The 23317-nt window shown below is 54.7% G+C and overlaps 3 protein-coding genes across 3 annotated transcripts; 2 read left to right on the forward strand and 1 right to left on the reverse strand.

Annotated features, from left to right (window-relative positions):
* Nucleotides 1-1385: 1385 nt before the first annotated feature.
* On the forward strand, nucleotides 1386-7758 carry NECHADRAFT_36716 (uncharacterized protein; the record flags this gene model as incomplete). The annotated part of the gene is made up of 6 exons (XM_003052751.1): nucleotides 1386-1844; nucleotides 1917-3402; nucleotides 3457-4463; nucleotides 4728-5221; nucleotides 5414-7572; nucleotides 7625-7758. The coding sequence occupies 6 exons, from the start codon at nucleotides 1386-1388 to the stop codon at nucleotides 7756-7758; spliced, it is 5739 nt and encodes a 1912-aa protein (XP_003052797.1).
* Nucleotides 7759-9286: 1528 nt separating this feature from the next.
* Nucleotides 9287-12291, forward strand: NECHADRAFT_36832 (uncharacterized protein; the record flags this gene model as incomplete). The annotated part of the gene is made up of 2 exons (XM_003052752.1): nucleotides 9287-9771; nucleotides 9831-12291. The coding sequence occupies 2 exons, from the start codon at nucleotides 9287-9289 to the stop codon at nucleotides 12289-12291; spliced, it is 2946 nt and encodes a 981-aa protein (XP_003052798.1).
* A 4706-nt stretch (nucleotides 12292-16997) lies between these two features.
* On the reverse strand, nucleotides 16998-17836 carry NECHADRAFT_78154 (uncharacterized protein; the record flags this gene model as incomplete). The annotated part of the gene is made up of 2 exons (XM_003053253.1): nucleotides 16998-17547; nucleotides 17577-17836. The coding sequence occupies 2 exons, from the start codon at nucleotides 17834-17836 to the stop codon at nucleotides 16998-17000; spliced, it is 810 nt and encodes a 269-aa protein (XP_003053299.1).
* Between the last annotated feature and the right edge of the window lie 5481 nt (nucleotides 17837-23317).

Below are 23317 nucleotides of genomic sequence, written 5' to 3' on the forward strand. Positions count from 1 at the left end.
CCTCGACGTCGTCTTAAAGAGGGGGTCTTATTGTGCAGCGGCTCATTTCGTCAACCTCGGCCCTGCCATCTCCTTTCTTCTTCTTCTCTCCAGCTCTGTCTTGAAGAAGACTGCGAATCGCCTCTCTTCGACCTAGTGCACCTACGTACTGTCCCTCATTATCGGTTTTCTGTTCTTCTGAGCCGTCTTTTTTCCTTTCTGGCTGCTTTTACTTTGGTCAATCCTCTTTTTTCCTCAAGGGCGATCCAATTCCACACGTCCACCACCGCACGTCACCGCCCGCCGCCCTTGAAATCGGACGATCCACCCCAGTCGATTCTGGACTGAGAGAGACGTCTTCCTTCTCCTGGAATAGAGACTCCACCTGAGATTCAGGTACAATCTCACTCTTCCCCTCTTGTCTGTTCAGTCTTTCTTCCCACAGGACCTCGCCGTTCGTCGACCGTTCACGTCGCTGCCGTATCTGTGGTCGCTCATTTGGTTGCAGCGCCCACCCTCCAGCATCAGCCAGCACCAGCCTCCGACTATCGCCCAAACGCTTTCGGCCGTTAGAGTTCCCTCGAAGCGCCGAATTCCAATTGGATTGGGAATGATCAACAAGGTCACTGTCGCATAAGTCTCAGAGGCACATTCCAGCAGCCAGCGGCCTGAAATATTGCTGTCAGTCCTGCGACACTTGGAGGACCAGGGGGCCACTCGCTCGCTCCACTGTTGACCTTGCTTGGTACGACCGTCCGTCCGTCCGCCTGCCTGCGTGCTGCAGTGTAATAAATCATTTGCCTGCCTGCCTCTACGGTAAGGTACCTGGAATCACTCGCAGACGACAGGGTGCGTCAACAACCCGCCCGCCATTAGACGCACACGGCCTCGGCATTTCTTTCTGTCGAATACCTGCGACGCGACGACTCGGGGATTGTTTGTTCAATCCTTCACACTCATTCTTTGGTCCATTCTTCGTAATTGTCGGCTTCTTTTTCGCGCTTGCACTGCACACATTGATCCGTTGTTGGTTTTCTTCAGCCCTGCCTCGTTTTCTGTGGGAAAGTCTTTCTTTTTTCTTGCAGCCGGGTCTGCTCTCTAGTTCCAATCTCACGCTCCCTCACTCTCCCTGCAGCCAACGCCAACTCTCTTTGCTGCAATCTCACTGGTCACGTCTGCGGCACTGCACACGCCAGCTCTAATTCATCTCGCTCTGGTTGGGTACTTAGCAAGAGGTACCCCGTTAACCTCAGCTTTGAACAACAACACAAACACGTTTGACCTCCAACAACCTTCTCCCCCGCGACGGGCCTGCTACGTCGTCCGTCCGATCTCTTGATGGTTTCAAGGCGAGTCTGAGGAAGCTTTGCTTACCCTGACGAGGGTCAAATTGCTCTAGAGCAATCATGGCCTCATCGCTGGCTTCCGACAAGCCAAGCCTGCCCGCTCCTGGCGCAGCGCAATCTGATCCCTTCGTCGCCAGCACGCCCGCGCCCGCCCACCATCGATATTCCACCTTTGACCATGACCTCTTCATCGCCGGTCCCGCTGCCTCGCCCAGATCCGCAAAGCGCGCCCTCGAGGCCCATCTCGCCGAAACCGAGCGACGTCTGGAGGAAGCCGGAAAGCTGGGCACCGCGCTCGTGTCCCAGCGCAAAGCCCTCACCGAGCAGCTCCAGGAGGTCGACAAGTTGCAAACCGAGGGAGAACTGAACCCGGAGCTCCGCCAGAAGCTCGTCGACATTGAGAAGGAGTACAACAACTTGGCCAGGGAGTCTGCACGGGCTTTTCTGCCTAAACAGAGGGTCCCCAGCAATGAAGCTAATCCGAGCTCCCCTTTTGCGCCTGAGAGCAGGGGCGGCAGAGTATGTCGCTTTCGCATCCCTGGTTTCCCTGCTACGTGGCACAGCTAACTGACATTACTTTCTTCTCTATAGCGGTCAGTCAGCCCATCCAAGTTTGAGAGTCAAGCGACAGGGTCCCCCACCAAGCTCAGTGTTCCGAATCGAAAGATTCGAAACCAGCCCTCCAATCGCGTCCACGACATCGAGTTCGCCGCCGAAATCAGCACCTCCCTCATTGCCCAGGTCCGCAACTTACAAGCGCTGCTCGCCGAGCGAGATGAAGAGACCAAGGACCTCAAGGCCGACAAGTCCAGACTTGAAATCGAATGCGAGGCCTTCCAACAACGAGTCAAGACCCTTGACGAGAGTGAGAACCGATACAAGGAGGAGAACTGGAATCTGGAGACTAAGCTACAGGAACTGTCGGCTCAGCAGAAAGAGTCCGCAGACCGCGAGAAGAAGCTTGCTCAGGCTCTTAATGTCATCAAGACAGAAAAGGTTACAGCACAACGCGAGCTTGACGAGGTCAAATTGCACCACGCCAGACTCATCGACCAACACGCCGCTGCTGTCAAGCAACACGACACTGAGATTGGAGCTGTCAAGCGCAACATTGCTATGGCAGAGGGTGAACGCGCGGCCATGCAGCGTCGGATTGATGACCTGACCGGTCAGAACCAAGAGCTCGCCAGGGCCTTCTCTACGCAACGAAACAGAGTCATGGAGCGGGAGCCTAACTCGCGTCCCAGCGACGATGACTTTGAATCCGCTGCTGATCACATCACTCCCGAGCACTCGCCTCCTCAGTCTCCTATCAAGGGAACTCCTCGCCATGCTGTTCTTGAGACGGAAACTGTCAAGTCATCACTCCACCACGCCCAACGCACCATCCAGAGCCAGAGGAGTCTGCTCCATCGTGAGAAGACCGAGAAGCTGGAGCTTCGACGTATCATCCAGGACCTCCGTGACGATCTTGAAAAGGCCAGAACCGACGCCACTGAGCACAAGAGCCATCGACGATCCCGAAAGCCGGAATCCAAGGAGTTTAAGAAGCCACCGCGCCTGCTTGGCTCTTTCCGCTCCAGTAGGCAAGAGGTTGTCGCCGATGATGGTGATTGGGAAGACCAGCACGATGTCTCCCCTCGCGGCTCTCTCTCTCATGCCTCTCCTCGTCCTTCTGTTTCTCCTATGAGCACCAGCAGCCACACTATCCTCCCCAGCATCGAGTCTGCCGATAACGACGACCATTTCGACACTGCCAATGAGGCCAGCGAGTCTGCCTTTGAGACAGCCAATGAGCGGGCCACTGAGACGGAAGATTTCCAGACCGTCAATGAGCAGATGTCAGGAAGTGACGGCGAGACAGAGACGGAGGGCACAACCCGAGGCTTTGGTAAGATGAAGAAGCCCCCGAGTTTGCCCTCTGGCCTCGCTCGACATGCCAGCAGACACTCGTTCCACAGCACCGCATCGACTTCGGCTGATGAAGACGACTTCGCCTACCATCTCCGGACGCCTACCAGCACTATTGGATCCCAGAAGAGCACTCGTTTCCGCATGAACCGCAGCATCTTCCATCGTGCCTCGAGACAAGCCAGTCAAGAGCCGCTCTACCACCGTGCTTCCAGACAAGCTAGCGAGGAGCCGCTCTTCCACCGCATTTCTAGACAGGCTAGCGAAGAGCCGCCATTCCAAAGCAGCCCGGCCAGCTTTGCTAGCAGCCGTGGTGGAACACCTCAAGCCACTGGCCAGAGCCTCTTTGCTGAGCTTCAAGACTTTGACGGTAGTGACGACGAGTCGCTTGAGCCAGGCACACCCAGTCGCAGACGGGCTCGCTCTGGTACACCCGCCTCTTTTGGCCGAGGACCATCACCGCAACCTCCAGTGCCCCCGTTGCCCAAGGTCACCATGGTTGACAGCGGCAGCATGACTGATCCCATTAGTATCTTGACCACCTTTGAGGGGGCCGAGACCCCGCGAATGATCACCACCGGTGTCATGACGGAAGATGAAGAGTCGATTCCTGCTTCTCCTATTAGCGTCGTGGTCGTCCCCCGCCCTACATCCTTGGGGTCCGTGGTTGACCACTCTGAAGTCCGCAGTGTCATATCTTGGACCCATGAGGATCATCTTGACAACTCGCGCCCTATCTCCATGTCCTACAGCGACGCCGGAGCGCAGCACGATCCCGATATGGAGGAGAAGCTTGCTCTGTTCCCTGCTCCCCCGACCATGCTACCGCCTATCCTACCCCCGACCTTGAGCATGTCCTCGATCGCCTCCGAGGATATCGAGCCACGAGAAGAGGTCGAGGTACCTCCTACACCACCAGCTCTGACTTTCACTCCTCTCTCGAACCAGAGCGTCGAGCCCCTACCCGAACCTGAGATCCCTCTCCCTACCCTCAGCTTCTCGTCTATCAAGGCTGAGGATCTCACTCCCCGAGCTGAGCCTGAAGCACCTCTTCCCGACTTGTCTCTTACAACAATCGTCACTGAGCAAGTTGAACCCATTGCTGAGCCTGAAACACCTGTCCCAGAGCTCTCCTTCACAAACATCATCACTGAGCAGGTTGAGCCCATCGCCGAACCAGAGGCGCCTCTTCCTGACTTGTCTCTTACGGCAATCCTCACTGAGCATGTGGAGCCTATTGCCGAGCCCGAAACACCCCCTCCCGAGCTCTCACTTACAAGCATAGTCACCGAGCAAGTTGAGCCTATTGCGGAACCCGAGGTTCCTTTGTCCTTGGCCACAATCATGGCTCAAGAGCTTGAACCTGTGGCAGAGCCAGAGGTGCCCTTGCCAGAGTTGACAATGACTACGGTTATGTCGGAGACGGTCGAGCCAATCGCCGAGCCTGAGGTGCCACCTCCTGCTCTGAGCCTCTCCATCATCTCAGCTGAGTCGGTTGAGCCAATTGCTGAGCCTCCTGTTGAGCCAGTCATGTTCATCCCGCCTCCTCCTGCACTCTCCATGTCTGAGATTGTGGGCGAGCACGTTGAGCCTATCGCTAGCAAGGCCCCCCAACTCGCTATGTCTGCCATCCAAGGCGAGCATATCGAGCCCATTGCTCAGCGATCTCCTGATCTTAGCATGTCTGCGATCAGAGGTGAACATGTCGAGCCTGTGGCTGAGCCGGAGCAGGAGCCTGCCATTCCCGCAGTGGTTATCCCTCCTCCACCTCCAGCTCCAGAACTGAGCTTCTCTACGATCCAGGGAGAGCAGGTTGAGCCTGTCGCTACCAAGGCACCGGAACTTGCCATCTCCACCATCAAGGGAGAGTCTGTCGAGCCCATCGCGGAACCTGTCCCTGAGCCGATTGTCCCTCAGCTCACCATCTCGAGTATTCACGGCGAACATGTCGAGCCTGTTGTGCAGCCGATGCCTGAACTCAGCTTGTCCACCATTTCCCGAGAACACGTTGAGCCAATTGCCGAGCGTGCCCCGGACCTCAGCCTGTCGACAATCTCTGGACAGCAGATCGAGCCTATTGCTGAGCGTGCACCTGAACTCAGCTTGTCATCCATCTCAGGTCAACATGTTGAGCCGATCGCCGAGCCCATTCCGGACCCGGTTGTCCCTCGGCTCAGCATTTCCAACATCCAGGGAGAACATGTCGAGCCTGTTGCCCTTCCTGCCCCGGACCTGGTCCTGTCGTCTATTTCTGCGGAGTCTATCGAACCGGTCAAGGAGCCCAAGAAGGTGGTTCCTCCGCCGTCCTTGAACCTCTCTTCCATTTATGCCGAAAACTGCGAGCCAAGGGAGGAGCCTCAGCCAACCCCTGTCAAGCTGGGCTACTCTGATCTATCCACACAACACGTCGAGCCCGTGTCTGAGCCTGCTCCATCGCTTGGCTTGTCTGCGATTGCCTCCGAGAACGTCCATCCTGTTCTTGAGCCTATCCCGGCACCTCCCACACTTGTTATGTCTTCGATCGCTGCCGAAGGAGTGGAGCCTATCAGCCCGGTCGTCGAGACGCCCAAGGTACCAGTGTTTGGATTCTCGTCGATCGAGTCTGTTGAGACTATCCCGGTGGCACCCCGAACTCCCAAGAGAGACGGCTTCATCCTTCCTCGCGACATGAACTCTCCCTTCAAGGAGAGAGAAGTGCCCGAGACACCCAAGAACAAGACTGGATCGCCCCTTGGCCGGGAGATGGATCAAGATTCATCGTCCCTGATTGCTGAAGATGAGACAAGTCAATCTCCTGCTGACACTCCCGAGCCTGAGACACCTGATTCTCAGCGCCCCTTGAGGGAGATCCCTGCCAACTTGAACGGTAGCCCAACGCGCAAGGCTCTGGTCCCGACCAGTGACCAAGGTGCGCAGACCGCGCTGACGGCCGAGGCCATCGATGCCATGTTCAAGGCTCGAGCTCAGCCCGTCTTTGGCCTTGATAAGAGCCTGTCACTCGCCAGCCCCGGTACCCCTGGAACCGCTGGCACCACGGGTACTGTCAGAATCCGCCGATCAAGGGATAGCTTTGAGAGCCCCATTCGAAGGGGTTTGGAGGGCGACGATGTCTTTGACACTAGCCCCATCCGAAGACCCGGTAGCTCTAGAAGTGGTAGGGCATCCCTCCACGATGCTCCTCCTCTGCCTGCGAACCACCGCCAAGTCATCGAGGCCGCACGATCTGGTTCATCTCAAGGCAACCAAAGCAACATGGGCCCGCCTCTCTGGCCAGCGTCTGCCCTCCGACCGCGACCAAGCACACCTGGTCAGAGACCTACCTCGCCCATGTCCGCTCGCGCCACTCCTACCCCTCATGTTGTTCGCAATGGTGGTGGATATGGCGACCTTGGAAGACAGTCACCTGCTAAGCTCACTGACGCATCGCGAAAGTCTTCTCAGTCTTCGTTTGCCTCGGAGCTCGATTCTCGATTCAACATGCGCCCCGGCGAACTTGGCATTGACCCCAGCGGCTTCGGCCCCAATACTGATCCCCGCATGATCCAGGCTATCACCCAGACCATGATCGGCGAGTATCTCTGGAAGTACACACGCAAGACTGGCCGTGGAGGCATGTCGGAGAACCGACACCGCCGTTACTTCTGGGTGCACCCTTATACCAGGACTCTGTACTGGAGCGAACGGGACCCCTCAAGTGCTGGGCGCGCAGAGTTGAAGGCCAAGAGTGTTCCTATCGAGGCGGTGCGTGTCGTTACTGACGACAACCCCATGCCTCCAGGACTTCACCGCAAGAGTTTGGTCATCATCTCACCTGGAAGGACCATCAAGTTCACTTGCACGACCGGTCAGCGACACGAGACCTGGTTCAACGCCCTTTCCTACCTACTTCTCCGAACCAACGACGATGTTCAAGCTGATACCGAGGATATGGCGGAGCACTTTACCCGCGAAGATGTGGACGAGTTCAACCCTCAGTTTGGACAACGTGCTGTGAACGGAACCCGACCAGGAGTGCCGGCTTCCTTGTCGTCTTACAACTCCCGGACGACCCGCAACGAGTCACCGGCCGTGGGTGTCTCGATGAACATTCCGACCTTGACACCCAAGGCGCAGCCACAGCGACCTAATGGAACGCTGAGCAAGCTCAGCGGCTACTGGAAAGGCAGCCAACTCTCTGGGACGTTCTCGAGCCGCCGTGGACGAGGGGCTAGTGCGCAGAACGTGAACATTTATGAAGCTAGCGAGGCGCACGACAGCGCTGAGGATGTGAGGGAGATTATTGAGCGGCAGGATAGAGAAGCTGACCGCCTCGAGAACGTCCGAGCATGCTGCGATGGTAAGCAAGACGATGTGCCCATGTAAAGATTGAGATACTAACTCGACTATAGGCAAGCATGACGTTGGAACTCTTCACCACCACCACTTTTCGAAGCGAGGCCGACACGGTAACAACCACACGCACTCGCATCAGGGACTAATGGCGTCCCACACGACAATGGCGTCTCTTCGCTCTCGAGCGTAAGCAAGGACGACCAAATCAAACCAACTCAAGCATTTTTACTTTTGTATTCATGGCAACAAATTGTGCCACCACGTCTCTTGCTAGACTATTTTACACACTACCAACTGTTACGACCAAATATCCTCACGGACGTTGACGACACTCACGATTTTCTTGACTCTGTTATCAAAACGCTGTTGCATCCTCGAAATGAACCCGGGATCACAGCTCATGTAGTTTCTGAAGACTATAATCAGCCAACCTCAGCCATGCCTATGGCTACGACTTGCCAGACTTTCCCTTGCTTTGTTTTTTCTTTTTTCCTTTAATTCTTTACGCACACAAACTTAATCCTACCAATCGACACACGAAATGGAGGAGACGAAAAACAAACACAAAAAACAGAACCATAAAAAGCCATTGAAGCATACACACACAGCACGATAGTTTGCTTTACTACACCACTACCACTACCACCACTACTACTCTTGGCCGGATCAGCGCATGGGAAGCTGGGGGACTTGCAGGAGTTTGTATTTTTTGCGATGCGATGCAGGGGCTGTGTCAATTATGGTTGACGAGCACACCTGACATGCGCCGCGGCGCCTTGTTTCTGTACGAGTCGAACGGTATAATGTTTTCGAGGCTGGCGTGTTTTCGGTTTAGAAGGCGCCAGTTGTTCGACATTTCTACTTTGGACCAGATTGCGCAATGTTCTCGATGCCGAATGGTATCACGGGGGGGGCCCTGAGTCGACTATGCTTAGACGCGGGTGGTTCAGGGGCCGAGAAGAGCAGGACAGACTTGCAGATAGATGATGGATGGGATGAAGAAGTTGTTGCTAGGGGAAGTATTACCTATTCACGACTGAATGAGATTTCGTTTTAGATTGTTGCCCGATGTTTCTGTCTGGTGTGTTGTGTTGCGATGTGCTTGATCGATGAGTGCTATCCTTGACTGACAAGCTTTTCCTCCTGCCTATTCAACAAACTCTGTCGGGAAATACTAACACAGGAAAGTGTACGTCTCTCGAGTCTTTCTCCCTGCAGATAGTTTACTGTTTGTTGACATGAGGCTCTTTGATACAGATGAACGTGCACCTGATTCCCCACTGAAGCAACTACCAAAAAATAGGCGGGTCTCGAACGGTGGGGGAATCAAAGACCACGAGAGGCTGTCAGCCAGTGGGCTCATCACATGACGTAGGCAGCTGGTGTTGGTGGGAGCTAGCTACCCTTACCTGCCGAGTAGCTTCGCAGAAGCCGTGTGTGGGTGTCACTTACACTCTCGCCAGCCTATCAAGTAATTCCGCGTATAACCTTCCGTCCACCATCAGCCGCCTCCCCAACGGTCCTCGAAAACAACACCGACTGTCTTTTCTTTTCCTTCTTCACTTTCTTGCGACGTCCATGACACCTCCGATGCCGATTCCTCGCCGATCCCTCTAGCTAGGAAGGAGTCGAGGCTGCAGTGCCCCTCTATACCACCGCGCCGCACCTAGCCTGGCCTCCCTCCATCCGTTCACCTCCGGCCTTCGGAATCCGGAGCCATGGCTGGCTTCACGTCTCTTCTCGTGGCCTACCTGCTCGGAGGAGTCACTTTTGTTCCTCTCGTCGTCTTGTCCGTTCTCGCATACGTCTTCTACTCGTCCCCCGTTCGCAGCGATGCCGACCTCCCCGACGAACCGAGCGGCTACGCCGACATCGTCCACAAGGGCGACGATACGACCGCTCTCGACGCCGCCAAGAAGGCGCACAAGGACGAGACCCGGGCGCACGCAAACGATCTCGACGTAGCTGCTGGCTTCTTTGCCGTCTGCAGAGAGTATACACCCATGGGCATCAACGCAAAGCCTATCGAGCGCTCGACCCCGGTCGGTTCGACTACCGTGGCCTCTCCAAGTCCCAGTGTCTATCAGACGATGTATCGGAGCATCTTTGAAAGGAAACCCACCCCGGGACCCCTGGATAACAATGGGAACGGGTCGAGTCAGCGTCCCAAGAACGCTGGCAACGTCTTTTACGTAGTCCTGAGGTTCGTGTCGAGCTTATCCGGCCCCGCATCCACCATTGCTGACCGATGATGATATCTAGACACGGCCACCTGATGCTATTTGACGATGAAGAGCAGGTCGAGGTTCGACATGTTATTTCACTTGCACACCACGAGATCAGTATATACTCGGGCGGCGATAACACCCCCGAGGGCGAACTATTCATCAAGCGCAACGCCATCCGCCTGTCCCGAAGACAGGGCGGCGCAGACCTGGGCCCCGATAGCCAGGTCTCGAAGCCTTTCTTTCTCTTTTCCGAGAACTGTTCAGCTAAGGAGGACTTTTACTTTGCCCTGCTCAAGAATCAAGAGCAGACTTTTGGCACGGACAACCAGGTGCCCCAGCCTCTACACTTTGACGTCAAGAACATCATCTCCCTGGTACAGAAACTCCACTCGACTGAGGAGAATATTCACTCGAGATGGGTGAATGCGATGCTTGGTCGGGTTTTCCTGGGCATTCACAAGACGCGCGATCTCGAGAGCTTCATTCGTGAGAAACTCACAAAGAAGATTTCCCGGGTCAAACGGCCCGCATTCCTCACCAACATTGCCATTCAGGGGATCCACACGGGCGATGCGGCGCCATACTTTACCAACCTGAAACTCAAGGACCTCACCGTCGAAGGAGAGTGCGTCGTCGAGGCCGACGTCAAGTACTCGGGCAACGCTCGCATCGAGGTGGCGGCGACGGCCAAGATTGATCTTGGAACCAGGTTCAAGGCTCGAGAGGTCAACCTCGTTCTCGCGGTTGTCCTCAAGAGAGCTGAGGGTCATATGCTCTTCAAGATTAAACCTCCACCCAGTAACCGTGTCTGGCTCACTTTTCAGTCCATGCCCAAGATGGAGATGGATATTGAGCCGATTGTGAGCACCAGACAAATCACATATACCGTTATTCTCCGCCAGATCGAGAATCGAATCAAGGAAGTCATCGCCGAGACTGTTGTGTTACCGTTCTGGGATGACATGCCCTTCTTCAAGACGGAGCATAAGCAGTGGCGAGGAGGTATCTTTGAGGGAGATGATGCCACAGTCGCGTCTGATGATGCTGAGAGCATAGCGGCAACGGCAGGAGACGTTGGAGCCGTGAACCGCCTTGACGGTGAACCGGATATGACAGAAGAGACTCGTCCTATGGAGAAGAGCCATACAATACCCGTTATGGAGACTCCTCCAACACCTACCGGTCTGTTTGGCCGGAAGCACAACAAGACGGGCAACAATCCAGCGGCATCTGCTTCTTCAACGAGCGTCGACTCCAAGGGAGCAAGCGCTAGCCCTATTCTTGCGCCCAAGATCACCAAGTCCATGGAACCCATCGTTGGAACAGATGCTGCCCATGCCGAAATTTTCAAGCCGTCCTCACCACCTGATCATGCAACGAACTACATGGCTGCCTTGCAATCACGTTCACAAGATGCTTCCCCAAAGCCACCGCCTTCTACGGATTCTCCCCCGAAATCCTCAGCTGCATCCCAACGATCCAGCCGCTCTTCGTCGTCAGCGAAGGACACGCTTGGTGAGGTGTCGGAAGATAGCCAAAAGACACCGGTTGCGACGGGGCGTCGTAATACAACCTCATCGACTGGGTCAGCATCTCTTTCGGACGAAAGGGGAACGGGATCCTCATCAGCATCCATCAAGGAGTCAATCAAGAGCCAGACAGGCTCCTTGGGGCGCAACTTCTTCATGCGGCGAGGAAACCAGGAACTGCAAGAGTCTGATGAGCCAACTCAAGGTGATGGACCTCACGAGCACGGCCAGAAGCAGACAACTCTGGCTGCCGTCTCCAACGCTGCCATGCAAGCTAAACAATGGGGCTGGAATGCCTATCAACGACACAAGGAGGCGCGAAGACAGGCAGAACAAGCAAACCACCTTGATCTCAGCCAGCCCATGGGGAGAGGCCAACCACTACCTCCCCCTGGAACACCGCTTCCAAAGCCTACCAACGGTATGACACGGATAGGACCCCCTGTCAACGTTCCGGCAAGGAAGCCTGTTCCTTCTCATGGTTCTGCCGAGTCTCTGGACACGCATCATGAACATCACCACGAACATCATCACGAGAACCACCATGAGCATCACAACGATCACCGGCCTGCACTTCCCCCTACGTTGCACCAACGTGGTCGACGCAGGCAGAGCCATGCACCAGAGCCGGATATCGGTCAGAATGTGCTTGTTGTCGCTGCCCCCGACGACTCTCAGCCGACAACACCATCAGCAGAGGACCACTCTAACCGTCAACCTTGGGCATCAAGTGGCGAGCAAACTATGGCGAACAGTACAGTAACTTCTCAACAACCTTCGACACTGACTCCCGAGTCCTCCATAGTGAAGGATGACGGCAGTTTGGTCAGCCCGATAGAGGCACTACCCGCCTCCTCGGCCGCGGCCGACGACGATGACGACTACTCGGGATGGCTGGACAAGGACGCCTTAGACATGGAGATTAACGATCCTGTACAAATTCCTGTGTCACAGGGAGTCAAGTAATACAAAACACAACAACTTTTAGCAACAAAGAAGGGAATGGGGGGGAATGGTTAGGCGTTTTTGGGATACACGGGCTCGCTCGGGTTCACAAGCAGTCCCGACGAAGCAAACTCAATTCTTTTTTCTTTTACTTGATGGGAGTCATTAGGCGTTTTATATGTATGGGGGAAGGCATGGTTTGCTGCTGCTACGGACAGCGGATATACCTGAGTGCATTGAGTAGTCTTGTCCTCAATATCAGAACTCTGTTTACAATACTCATGAATGATTGCATCTCTTTGGTGACTTGCAACTCGGGCTAGATGATCAAGTATAATACTATATACATGCCACCTCGAAGCTAAACTTCAAAAAGAGACGAATAGATGACGCAACCTTACGCCTCGAAGACCAAGTGAGATGCCGAATTGCTCGTAAGGGCAGATGTTTGGAACACTACTGTGGTCATTGTTGGCCAGTTTTCATTGGCATCAATGTTCACTATCAGCTTGTGGACGGTGTCTAGATGTGACAGCAGGTAGTTGGGGTTAGTGATAGCATATTGACCATGTCTTCTTTCGCTGAGGAACATTGACGGTAGCAGCAATGGCTTCGCAATCCAAGGCCCAGACCGAGCACTACTCCATATTAGCCCTCATAGCTTGCTTCCACAGTCTCCTCCAGTCTCCTCCTCACCCAGTCCAAGGGTGTCATTGTAACCCTCACTATGAGAATGCTAGGGGTCGTTGACAATTGCTTGAGCGTTCCAGCTTAGAGCAGTGACCCAATCCTCTTGGGCTTCCCGAACAAGGCTGTCTTGCGTTCCTTCCCAAGTCTAGTCCTGATGTCTGCGGTAATAGTGATTTCTTGATGTCGTCATGATAGCGTTCTGGGCGGAAGAAAGGGATCACTAAAGCAAATCAAGCTGCTTCCAACTATTAGTTGAATCCTTACGCCAAGATATTGACCATGAATATGCGCCAAGGAGCTCAAGCGGAATGGGCCAGATGTGCGTTCCTCATGTGGCTCATCGTGCAGCATCCAGCGTGTAAAGATGGCATAGTGTCAGGGGCTCAGCACTATACATCATCTGTACGCCGCCCGCATAGGGCCTCGACAGCGGTCTAGAGCGAATGCTGACCATGTCACAAGCACGAGGGTGAAGGCGGTGACAGTCTTGGCCTGGTAATGTTGGCACTAAATGGCTCAATGGATAATCCAGCCAGTGTTGGCTTCAATGCCCCTGGATGAACTTGATTCGGTGATGGGGTACATGACTGAGAACTTCATCTCTTTAGGAACAAAGTCGAAGCAAGTTCCCCTTGGCCACCGAGGTCTTTAAGATTATCATGGTGAGTTACCCCAGGAACAAGAACACGAGGGAGCAGAAAGAAGCCGGGATAGGAACTTCATGCACTCCGACGAACAGCTTGATATGCCCGGGGCAGGCAACCTCTCGAGAGCAGAATGGCCAATATTAACCCTGGAATACAGGGCCTGAAAGGACAGTAATGACACCAAGGCAACCAACAATCCATGAATAAAGACTCAAACATGTTCTTATGCAAGGATCGCTGACTGCACCCCAACTTCGCCCGAGGCTGGTCTTCATGGGTTCACAGGTGGGATAGTACAAAGCCTTCATTGATTGTGAGGCCGTGACGCCGAGGACAAGCATATTGCTGCAGCTGCTGTCCTATACCAGCTTTGCGTCTTGGGATGCATTGATACCCAGACACTGTCCGTTTCATCACCCCGTTGGAGGTTGATTGCATCCACTCAAACCGAAAACAACGCCCGAGTGCCTGGACCGAATCTTCAGGGTGAGCGCAGGTGAGGTTCTGAGAGCTGGGGCAACCCTATGTCGACCCCTGCGAGCTTCATCATGTTCGATGCCGCAGGACAAATCGACGAGACTCGCGACTCTCATGGCAGCCTGGTCAGTGCCCGACTGGCATCGTGAGCGCGAGTACACATGCCGGCCGTGGTGTGCAGTGTAAGCCGAGGGTGCTCTCGGATGGTATCCCGATGCCACATTCTTCCCCTCATTGAAACAACGAGATGATTATCGTGATGGCTCCGTAGACCCGAGCTGGAGTGTGTGCATCTGAGCCGTATGAGCATGACCTTGATGCTTATTTGAGGGTTGTGGAAGGCCCATCGTAGGCAATGCAGAGGCTATCGCGGTTCTGTGTCACGGCTGATCACTAGACAAGAAACCCCCAACTTGCGGTCTGAGATGATGCCTTTGCTGCTGCCATCAAGTCTCTGGATAGAACGGCAAATGAAGACATCGTCAACTCTGGGCAATGTAGACTCAATCAACAGCTGGGCGTGCACCTAGGACATGAGTCGATCATGACGTTTCCCATGCCGCTGCCCCACGGGGATGCTGTTGGTCTCTAAAGGCTGCATCGCATCGCATCACATCACATCGATATCCTCGGTCTTCAATAACGGACAAGTGGGAGTTGAAGCCGGAGGCGGTAGGGCTAACCCAACCTTGTGAGTGCCGTTGGGGCCCATGTAGGAAACAATCGCCGGGGGGCAAAAATCACCGCGGGGAGCCCATTGGGTAGTGACTGTGAGTGTGTCAAGTCGACATGGGAGGTCAAAGGATGCGATGCGCAGGGACCGACTTGCGACACAGTCTCTCCCTCCCTGAGACTGCAATATGCAGCCCAGCTACCCGGCGCTGAGCTGAGCTGTACTGAGCCATGCTGATGGCCAGAAGCAGGAGGTGTTCAAGGGGTCCCCTAACCTCCCTCGCCGGGCTCTCGACCAGTGGCTTTTACGTACAAGGCTCCATCGTGAGTCGTGTTATTCCCCAGATTGCAAGCCTCTCTGCAGCATGTCTCCGCCAAGAATATGGGGTAGCGGGGGAAGACGGAGGGGGGCTTTCTTGGTTGCTGCTTGTTGCTGGCATTTGCCCTCTCCTTGTCCCTTGTTCTCTCGTTTCGCTGCAACCCCCTCTTCTCAACAAAGTCCATCCTGGCAACACCAAGACTCGATGCCATGTGCGTGTTCTCCTCGCCAATGCAACCTGGGCGCACTTTCGGAGCTTGTTTTCTCTCGTCTGGATGCTCCACCACAATAGTTCGTCTCTTGGCCCCCCAGTGCCAAGATAACTCGTCTTGAAATAAGCTTGATCAACAAGCTTGTGGTTCGTCTTGCGGCCAAGCCGACGACTTGTGGCGGCCAAGAGCTGTGCGTGGTCGGGGCAGACAAAGTATTGGAGGGGCCATGAATCATCAAGCGCTGCGTCGTGCCCAATCTTGTCGTTTAGATAAGACGCATGCCAGGATTGAGTTTGCGGTTTGGCTTTTTCTTTCTTTCCAAAAGGGACAGATGGAAGCTTGGCCTGCCGAGCCAAAGCTTGACTGACGGACAGACAAAACACAACTGCAGCACTCCATCAAGGTCAACCGACGACCTGGGACACCGGGTGACATGGTGTATGCATCATTTCGAATTGTTACTTGTCGTCTGGTTGATTCAGCGTGCGATATGTCCCGATCCGGTATCCCATGAGCCGTCATGTCACTCGTCTCATGACGATAGGGTGCCTTGTCTGGCGACATGCCGCTCCCGTACCGGCACCTGTCCAGTCCATGGTTGACAGGCGCGCTTATCCAAGGTTGACAGAGCCTGTGCCTGTTTGATACAGCACAGAGCTGAGAGCATCTTGAGTCGTCGAGCACGGGAAACATGCCGAGACACATGACGCCACAGTGACCATGACCGGGACGGGCCCTCTTCTTTTCGTCCAGCCAGGCCTTGTTGGGACCGATATCCATGGATGCATCATTTGCAAGGACAGTAGCGTATCCAACAGCCTGGATAAACTTGCCCTGTCGAGCAAGTATCCGCGGACAGCCGTCGGTGTCGCTCCGTGTGCGGTGCCGTACGGTGCGCCTCGTCGTTGTTTGGTGAGGCATTTTCTGTCCCCCAAGCGCCGCGCCGCAACCACTGACTGGCTACCGGCCCTCGCATGCCCTGACTGGTCTCCCCTCCCTCCAGCCTTCATTACGTCCTCGATAGGCGCTCGCTCCTGAGAGGTGGTGGCCGGTATCAGGTCCCGCAGCGCTGTAAGCGGCCGGGGCGGGTCTCGAGTCTCGAACATCGTGGGCTTCGTTGCCCAGGGTTCGCCAAGATGACCATGACCGCCGTACCGACCTGTGCATCATGGCACGCACCCTGTCCTTCTGCCTGTCTCCTCAACCAGGTGAGCTGAGCTTGCAGTAGTCGGAGTCTGTCTCCGAGATGCCATCACCTGATGCAGCTTCTCTGCAATCGATCTTGTTCGACATTGAGATATGCTCATTCGAGACGTCGTTTAGAACATGAGACATCACAAGCCGCTCGAAAACGGTCCATGCGATGCAGTCCAGCATTCAATGAATGAACGTATGGCTGCTGTCGCAGCTCCTGCTCCTGATGCACGCCATAACGTGCAGAGCTTCCCTTGACGTGCCCACATCGACAGATTCGACACTAAGAGACGATAGTTACGGGCGGCGCCGACGATGGCGACCGTGGTATCGCAGACGCAGACGCACACTCCCTCCCACTACCAGATCCAACCTCAGACGATCCCGTCGTCGCCCAGCATAACATCAGCTCCACGGGCTTGACGAGTGCTTCTGTTAGCTTGATGAAATTTCTTTTCATCAAGACCTCAACCTGGCCCTTGCCGTCTTGGGTGTAGCACCGCACGGGGAGGGAGGTCAAAGAAGGTGTGGCGAGATTCGGCATTTGCCCAGATCTTGAAAAGCTGGTTGCTCGGACCACTTGAGGCTATTCTCAGGTGCTCCCATGTCCGTCAACCCTGAAGCGACCAGATGCCTTATCCGCCACTGTTGGACGTTTGATGCGTAGCTGAACTTTCTTTTCTCTGACCCATTGAGATTTGCGGACAAACGGGCCAAGGAAGCCGGAGCCGAAGGCCGCATCCAGATCTCCAACCAGGGGAGACGCCACGAGGTTTTTGAAGGATCCTGAGAGGCTCCAGGAGGATCCATTGGAGAACTCAGAACGCCTCTTCCGAACCATATCTGATCCATTGACATACTGGATATCACGGCATATCCGTGGGTCAGTTCTGGTGGCGCCATGTTTCGCGTCTGAGGGATGCTCTGCCTGGTTATGCGATGCTCCCAACACCTTTCAAGTGAGATTTGAACGAGCAGCGACCCTAGCGAGGACCCCTCAGTCAAAAGCCAGGCCCCGTCGACAGAGCAGTCATGGGACATTGCCTGGATGAGAGACGCAGTTGCGCTTGCAGCATGCATACTATGTACACATACCAAGAGCTCTTCATTTCCGCGTTGAAAACCCGTTTGACTGCATCATGCATCAGACCTCTAAGAGAGCGGTAGCAGTTTGGGTGGAGAGGATGTGACTTGCCGGAAGCGAGCCAGTCGAATCTTTTGGGGATGAAGCAATCGAGCGTGGGGGAACATTTCTGTGTCTTGGGTCCATGTCGTAGCGCCGTCGATGAGTTCTTGTGTAAGTCTTGGAAGTCTTGGAAGTCTTGGAAAAGTCTTGGGAGCCCATTCTTGGCCATGATTGTCTCTCACTGCAACTTGTTGAGCAGTTCCTCATGGCCCATCACCGCTTGAATGATGGACATGTTTCACGACTTGGCAGCATTGAGCCCTGGTTGACAGGCGCCACGCATGTCTGGCCGGCCGTCTTGAGACGAGGTGAAGAATCGGCGAGACTTGGTGTGTCTTTCCTTGCAGACCAAGGTAACCAAGGTGTACCTTACATGAAGGCTGCGAGTACCCGTATTGCCCGCCTCATCCTCAACGTCCATGTCTCATCGGAGGGAGAGCGATACCGGGCCGACGACTCTGTGCTACACCTCCACGCGTCCATCTCTGTCTGAGATATTGTTGCTGTTGCTGTTACTGTTGCTGCTCCTGATAACCTCCTGATGTTCTTGGCATTCTTAAATTCTCATGTTCTCGGCCTGACTCTGATCCCCTGTCAGCCCAGCACGGATAATGATTTGCGAGGCAGATCGCGGCAGATCGCCATCAACCTTCAGGTGAGGGCAGAATGAACAACTCACCGAACAACGGTGTGGCAGAGCCCGTCCAACTAGCGTGTCCCATCCTTACCAAATTCTGCCAAGCATGTTGCGACACCGTAACCCAAATTGCCATGCCGAACCTCAAATGGATGAGCGAGGCAATGCCCGTTGCGCACTGTATCCTTTGGTAAAACGGAAAGGACGGGAGAACCCTAGACGGCAGCACTAATAAGTCATTCTTTAATCCCCACACCCAACTGTAAAGCGGATGCTATTGCTGTTGACAACTGTCGGTGATCTCAACAGCCTCGTCATGACGCTTTGTTGGCCCTGGACTGAGTGACCTGGCAGGGCTAACCGGCAATGAAAATCGGTATAGCAGCCATTGCGGTGAGACATTTGTTTGTCAGGGGTATTCGAGGACAAGACTTTGATCAATTCACTTGACACGGCCCAGTGGAGATGTTGTTAGTTTAGAAACCGTCGTCGATCCCTCTGTTTAACTCAACCCGTGCTCGTCTCCGTTTCTTGGACGGCCCATGATGGGTGGTTGATGAGCGTTCAGAGCAGGCACATGAAAAACAGCAACCGCCAATCGATGGTCGAGAGTGTGAGTGAGACACACAAAAGACTGGGGACCGTGCCACGGGTTATTCAGGGATCATCTTAACCCCTGGTCTCTCCGGGGCGCATATGACGCACTCGCACCCGTGTCCTCCATCCCTGCCCTGCAGAGGCGAGAAGATGGCTTGGCTGGGTGTGGGTTAGGGTGGGTGTGGAATAGAGATCCCGCACCGGACCGGTTCTGGGGAGCCTTTTTCGTACACGATGTTAGCCCACGAGACCGCTTTAAACACCAAGAAACAGCCGCTCGAGGCGCCGTAGGTGCTGGACGATGTGCTCGGTCAAGATCCAAGGTGGGCTGGAATAGACTGCTATCTTTTCCCAGTGTCCCGAAACCGACACCGGAGGCTCAGAAGCAACCGCGGTCTGCAGAGCCAAACGGCCACCGAGGAGTCCCTGGATTTGCTACTGGAGCAGCCGAGATCTCGGAGTCCAACCAACCAGGGCCACCAGAACAGGGGGAAAGACCGACAGGCTTGGCAACAAGGGACTTTGGCCGATTCTCCAGAGCCGGACAGTGCAGACAGGTTAGACCTGGAGTGCGACCCTGTTTTGCTTCGTGTCCTTCGCCTTTGAATTCGGCGGTAATATTGATGATGATCCTCACTTTGCTGGCGGCCTTATTGAAATGACAAGAAGCGTTTCAAGGTGACGTGGAGACTGCGCTTGGTACTGAGGCCAGGAGGCAGAGACAGACCGATAGTTTGACTCCGGCACGCCCCAGGCGTATCCCTGGGTGGTCTCAATTTGCTGTTAATCAATTCCCATGCGATTTGCGTTGCACGTACGTAAATGCCGCCTGCGAGACCTCTTATCTTGCGTCGATCAGACGGTGACGGCTGTGAGCTAGAATTCAAGCTTACTTGGAATAATCTCAAACCGCCGCGCAACGTGTCTCAATTCACGTCACGGCGAGGCGCAATGGAGCAACGACAGCACGCAGCGGCCGTAATTAGATGAACCGCACTGTATCTGAGATCTGTGTCGAGATGCACGACGTGTAGTTACTGCGTACACATCTCTTGCGGGCTACTCAGGGGTCACTGCCGGCAGTAATGTCGAGCCGAGGAATGATCATCAGCATTGCCGCAAGTTGATGTCGTCCTTGATGCTGTCGTGGCTCAGGATTCACCGCAGTTGCGCTTGGCAAACATAGGGAACGCGTCAGGCATGGCTCTGTCAATGGGCTTCAAGCAGTGAAGCAGACCCGGGAAGCCAGCCGGGTCCTGGCATGCTGGAAATATGCCGGCCGAGTGACATCCTGATACCAGAGCCGCATTGACGAGAAACATTGTGGTTGTCGAGGATCCGCGGCTTTGCGGATGAAAGGATGCGCGCGATTGCGGCTGCCCTGAGGTGCGCAACACCAAGCCCCCAACCAATCCGGTGCCAGAACAGATATGTAAAACCCGACAACATGGAGAGGCTCATGTCTGGTTGCAGGTTTGATGGTGCATGTTGCTGGTCTCGTGCTGTTGGCAAGAATTGCCGTTTCTCCCGACTGATGCCAATCAAATGGACCCTCCAAGGCGGTTGTCGCGGCGCATGTCAGCGATGCTGCGTTAAGCGGCAGCAGCGCAACCGGCCCTCACAGGGCGCGAGAAGACCGACGGACCTATAATTAATCTGCCCAGGTTCCGTCGCCGTTCTGTCTCCAGGAGTCCCCCTCGCTGCCAACTCAGGCGAGGCGGCTGAGCGGGTACGCGTGGATAGCGTTGCAGTGGTCGTCCACTGTTTCCAGCCCTCGGCTCGCGTGGGGCAGCCACTGCAGCATGTTAATGCAGTCTCAGCACAGAACCCATGGCGGACGACGCAGTGGCTCGTCGGTCTGCTGGGTTCTGGATTCGGTTTCTGGAGATTAGAAGGTGCGGGCTTTGAATGCAAGCTCAAATTGGCTGAAGGGCACGCGAGGCGACTAGGAATAGGGCCGCAGCGGTCAGGAGAGGGACTGTGAAACGGGGCCGACAGCAAGGAGTTCTGTAGTTAGACAATTGTTCTCCTGGTCCATCGCAGCGGGCGTCAGACGTCGACCAGCGAGGCAGGGCGAGACAAGGCTGGGATAAGGCGCGGGATTATTGACCGAGAGCCATTGCGCCTCGTCAGGGAGTGAGAGCTTCAGTCGTGAAATCGTGATGCATCTGAGTGGATAATGCCTGATGATGTGCAACGCATCGCCACGAAGGGCGTCTTCAATTCCTCGTCGGGGCGAGTGTTCTGGACGGGAGCATGATGTACTGTAACATCTGATGACGATGACTCCTCTCGCAGCGTCACGATCGCTCTCTGATGGCCTTGGCAGAAGCAGGGTCTCGGGGAGATGCTCGTGCTGGAATTGCCTGGGGGGGATTGCCATGATGCGGCAACAGATTGACGAGACAAGTGGGCAATTCGCAAGACATGAGCTACTGTGCTTGAGGTGGGACATTGACGAAGCAATCATGGGGCCAACAAGAGGCAACACCAACAAGAGTTCATGATCGTTCGAGACGTCTTCATGATATGCATCCATAAGTTGTTTGGGAGCGTGCAATTGAAGGCGGCGCTTACACAAGCCAAAGATGGCGGTGGAGCTTGTGCAGGTGGATGGCTGTCACAGGTTGGAGGAGGACGAACTGTCCATCTCGAAACGGGGAAAGTGACACCGGCTTGACAGGGAGGTCTGGCCAATCATGGAGCGCCAAATCAAAGACCGATTCTTCAGGTGGAAGGTACAGTGTGCGCGGACTACCGTTAACAGGGAAGGCGCGGGTGCGCGCTTGGTGCTCTTCATTTCAACTCACATGAGCTGCTGCATTGGTTGCAGACGAGCATGTTTATTTGGCTGTACGCCGTATTCACGAGGATGGGAAGGAAAAGGAGGTCAACCAAGAGACAACACATAACTGACAACAGTCACGTTGATTCAATTGTGCTGCAGAGTCAACAGAGCCCCAAGAGGCAGTTGAAGTAGCAAACTCCTGGGTCTTGGAAAGAAAACTGGGGACCTCGGTCGACCTGTAGGGGAGAGCGACCCTGCCCTGGGAGACTGACCTCATTACATGGGTGACATAAAAATCGGACAACAACACAGAGGCATTATTTGTCCTTCAGAGCATGACCACCATGCCTAGACAGCAATCATAAAGCAAGGCATAAGAGGCTCTTGGAGTGTTGCATTCTATCAGAATGTTCTTCTCTGGCTTTTCATCACTCTCATATAAGTCATTGGGCAATGTAGGAGCAGTACTTGAAGCAGCTGGCATCTTCACCCTCCAGTGTCTCATCTATTTCTTCACCCACGCCATCATCCACTGCAGGACACACCAATCTGCGTCTTGCAATGGATCTCCAGACGGAAAAGAGGATTCATCCACAGACTGACTGGGTCGCATAATTCCATGGATGAATCCATGTGGATTCGTTCAAGATGGGAGAAAAATCACGCACTGTGCTTATTTAGGTACGTATCCGTATTCCGCCAAGCAGAGAAGAGATCCATGGATGGATGGATCGAATCCAACCACTCACGTCCCGGTCCCCTTGAGAAGCACTGGAATTGATGGAACGCGTAGCAGAAGGCCGATAGAAGAGACAGTTTGACTCTGGAGTGTCCGACGATAGCTTCCTGTTTTTCCCTTGATCACCGGCACACTCTCCACTCAAGCCCACGTCAAGCCTCAAACCAAACCCTGAGCCACTTGTCAATCAGTCACTTTGTGTGTGCGTGAGTGCGAATCGTTGTGTGCGCGTGTATCTTCAGTATGCGCACGCCCCCTCCCCTTGACAAGGCATCCTCACCCCGGTCGAGTTCCCCACGTCCGCCGGCTGGTCCACATCCAGAGCAGGCAAGCCATAGAGGGTCCTGGCTTTGGTTTGGCTCTGGTGGGCTGGGGTGGTGGACGCTCAACAAGGGACCGAAATGTACGAGTGAGCGACAGCAGCCGGCTTCACTCGTAGCGTTGGTAGCTTGTTGCCGCCCCAGACGGCGAAACACAAAAGACAAGCTGCGCGCTTTTTTCTGAGTTTCCTAATCTCCAAGCTTGCGGCTCCCACTTCTCCTTTTTACTCTTTTTTATTTACTTGCTGGTGGAAAACGACAGCTTGTGCTGCTCTACTCGTCTAGTTATATAACCCAAGTCGGCTTCTTTGATGCCGCTTCCTCCCCGTCGTCTTCCTCTTCTCCTTCGGCCATCGCGTCCTCCTCCTCCGGATCAGTTATCCACGCGGTGACCCCGACTGTTCATTCCAACACCTACCTCTAGGAGCAACGGAAAGAACTTGGCAGGAACGAACACCGAAGGCCTTGATTGAGAACAGAACACCCAACGGAAACGGATCTCCATTCACACGCATCTTGACAACCGACAACGCCGCATCGACACCTACGCTTACACGGGCACGAGATCC

Source organism: Fusarium vanettenii, assembly GCF_000151355.1.
Source record: "Fusarium vanettenii 77-13-4 chromosome 3 genomic scaffold NECHAsca_2_chr3_3_0, whole genome shotgun sequence".
NCBI classification, from domain to species: domain Eukaryota; kingdom Fungi; phylum Ascomycota; class Sordariomycetes; order Hypocreales; family Nectriaceae; genus Fusarium; species Fusarium vanettenii.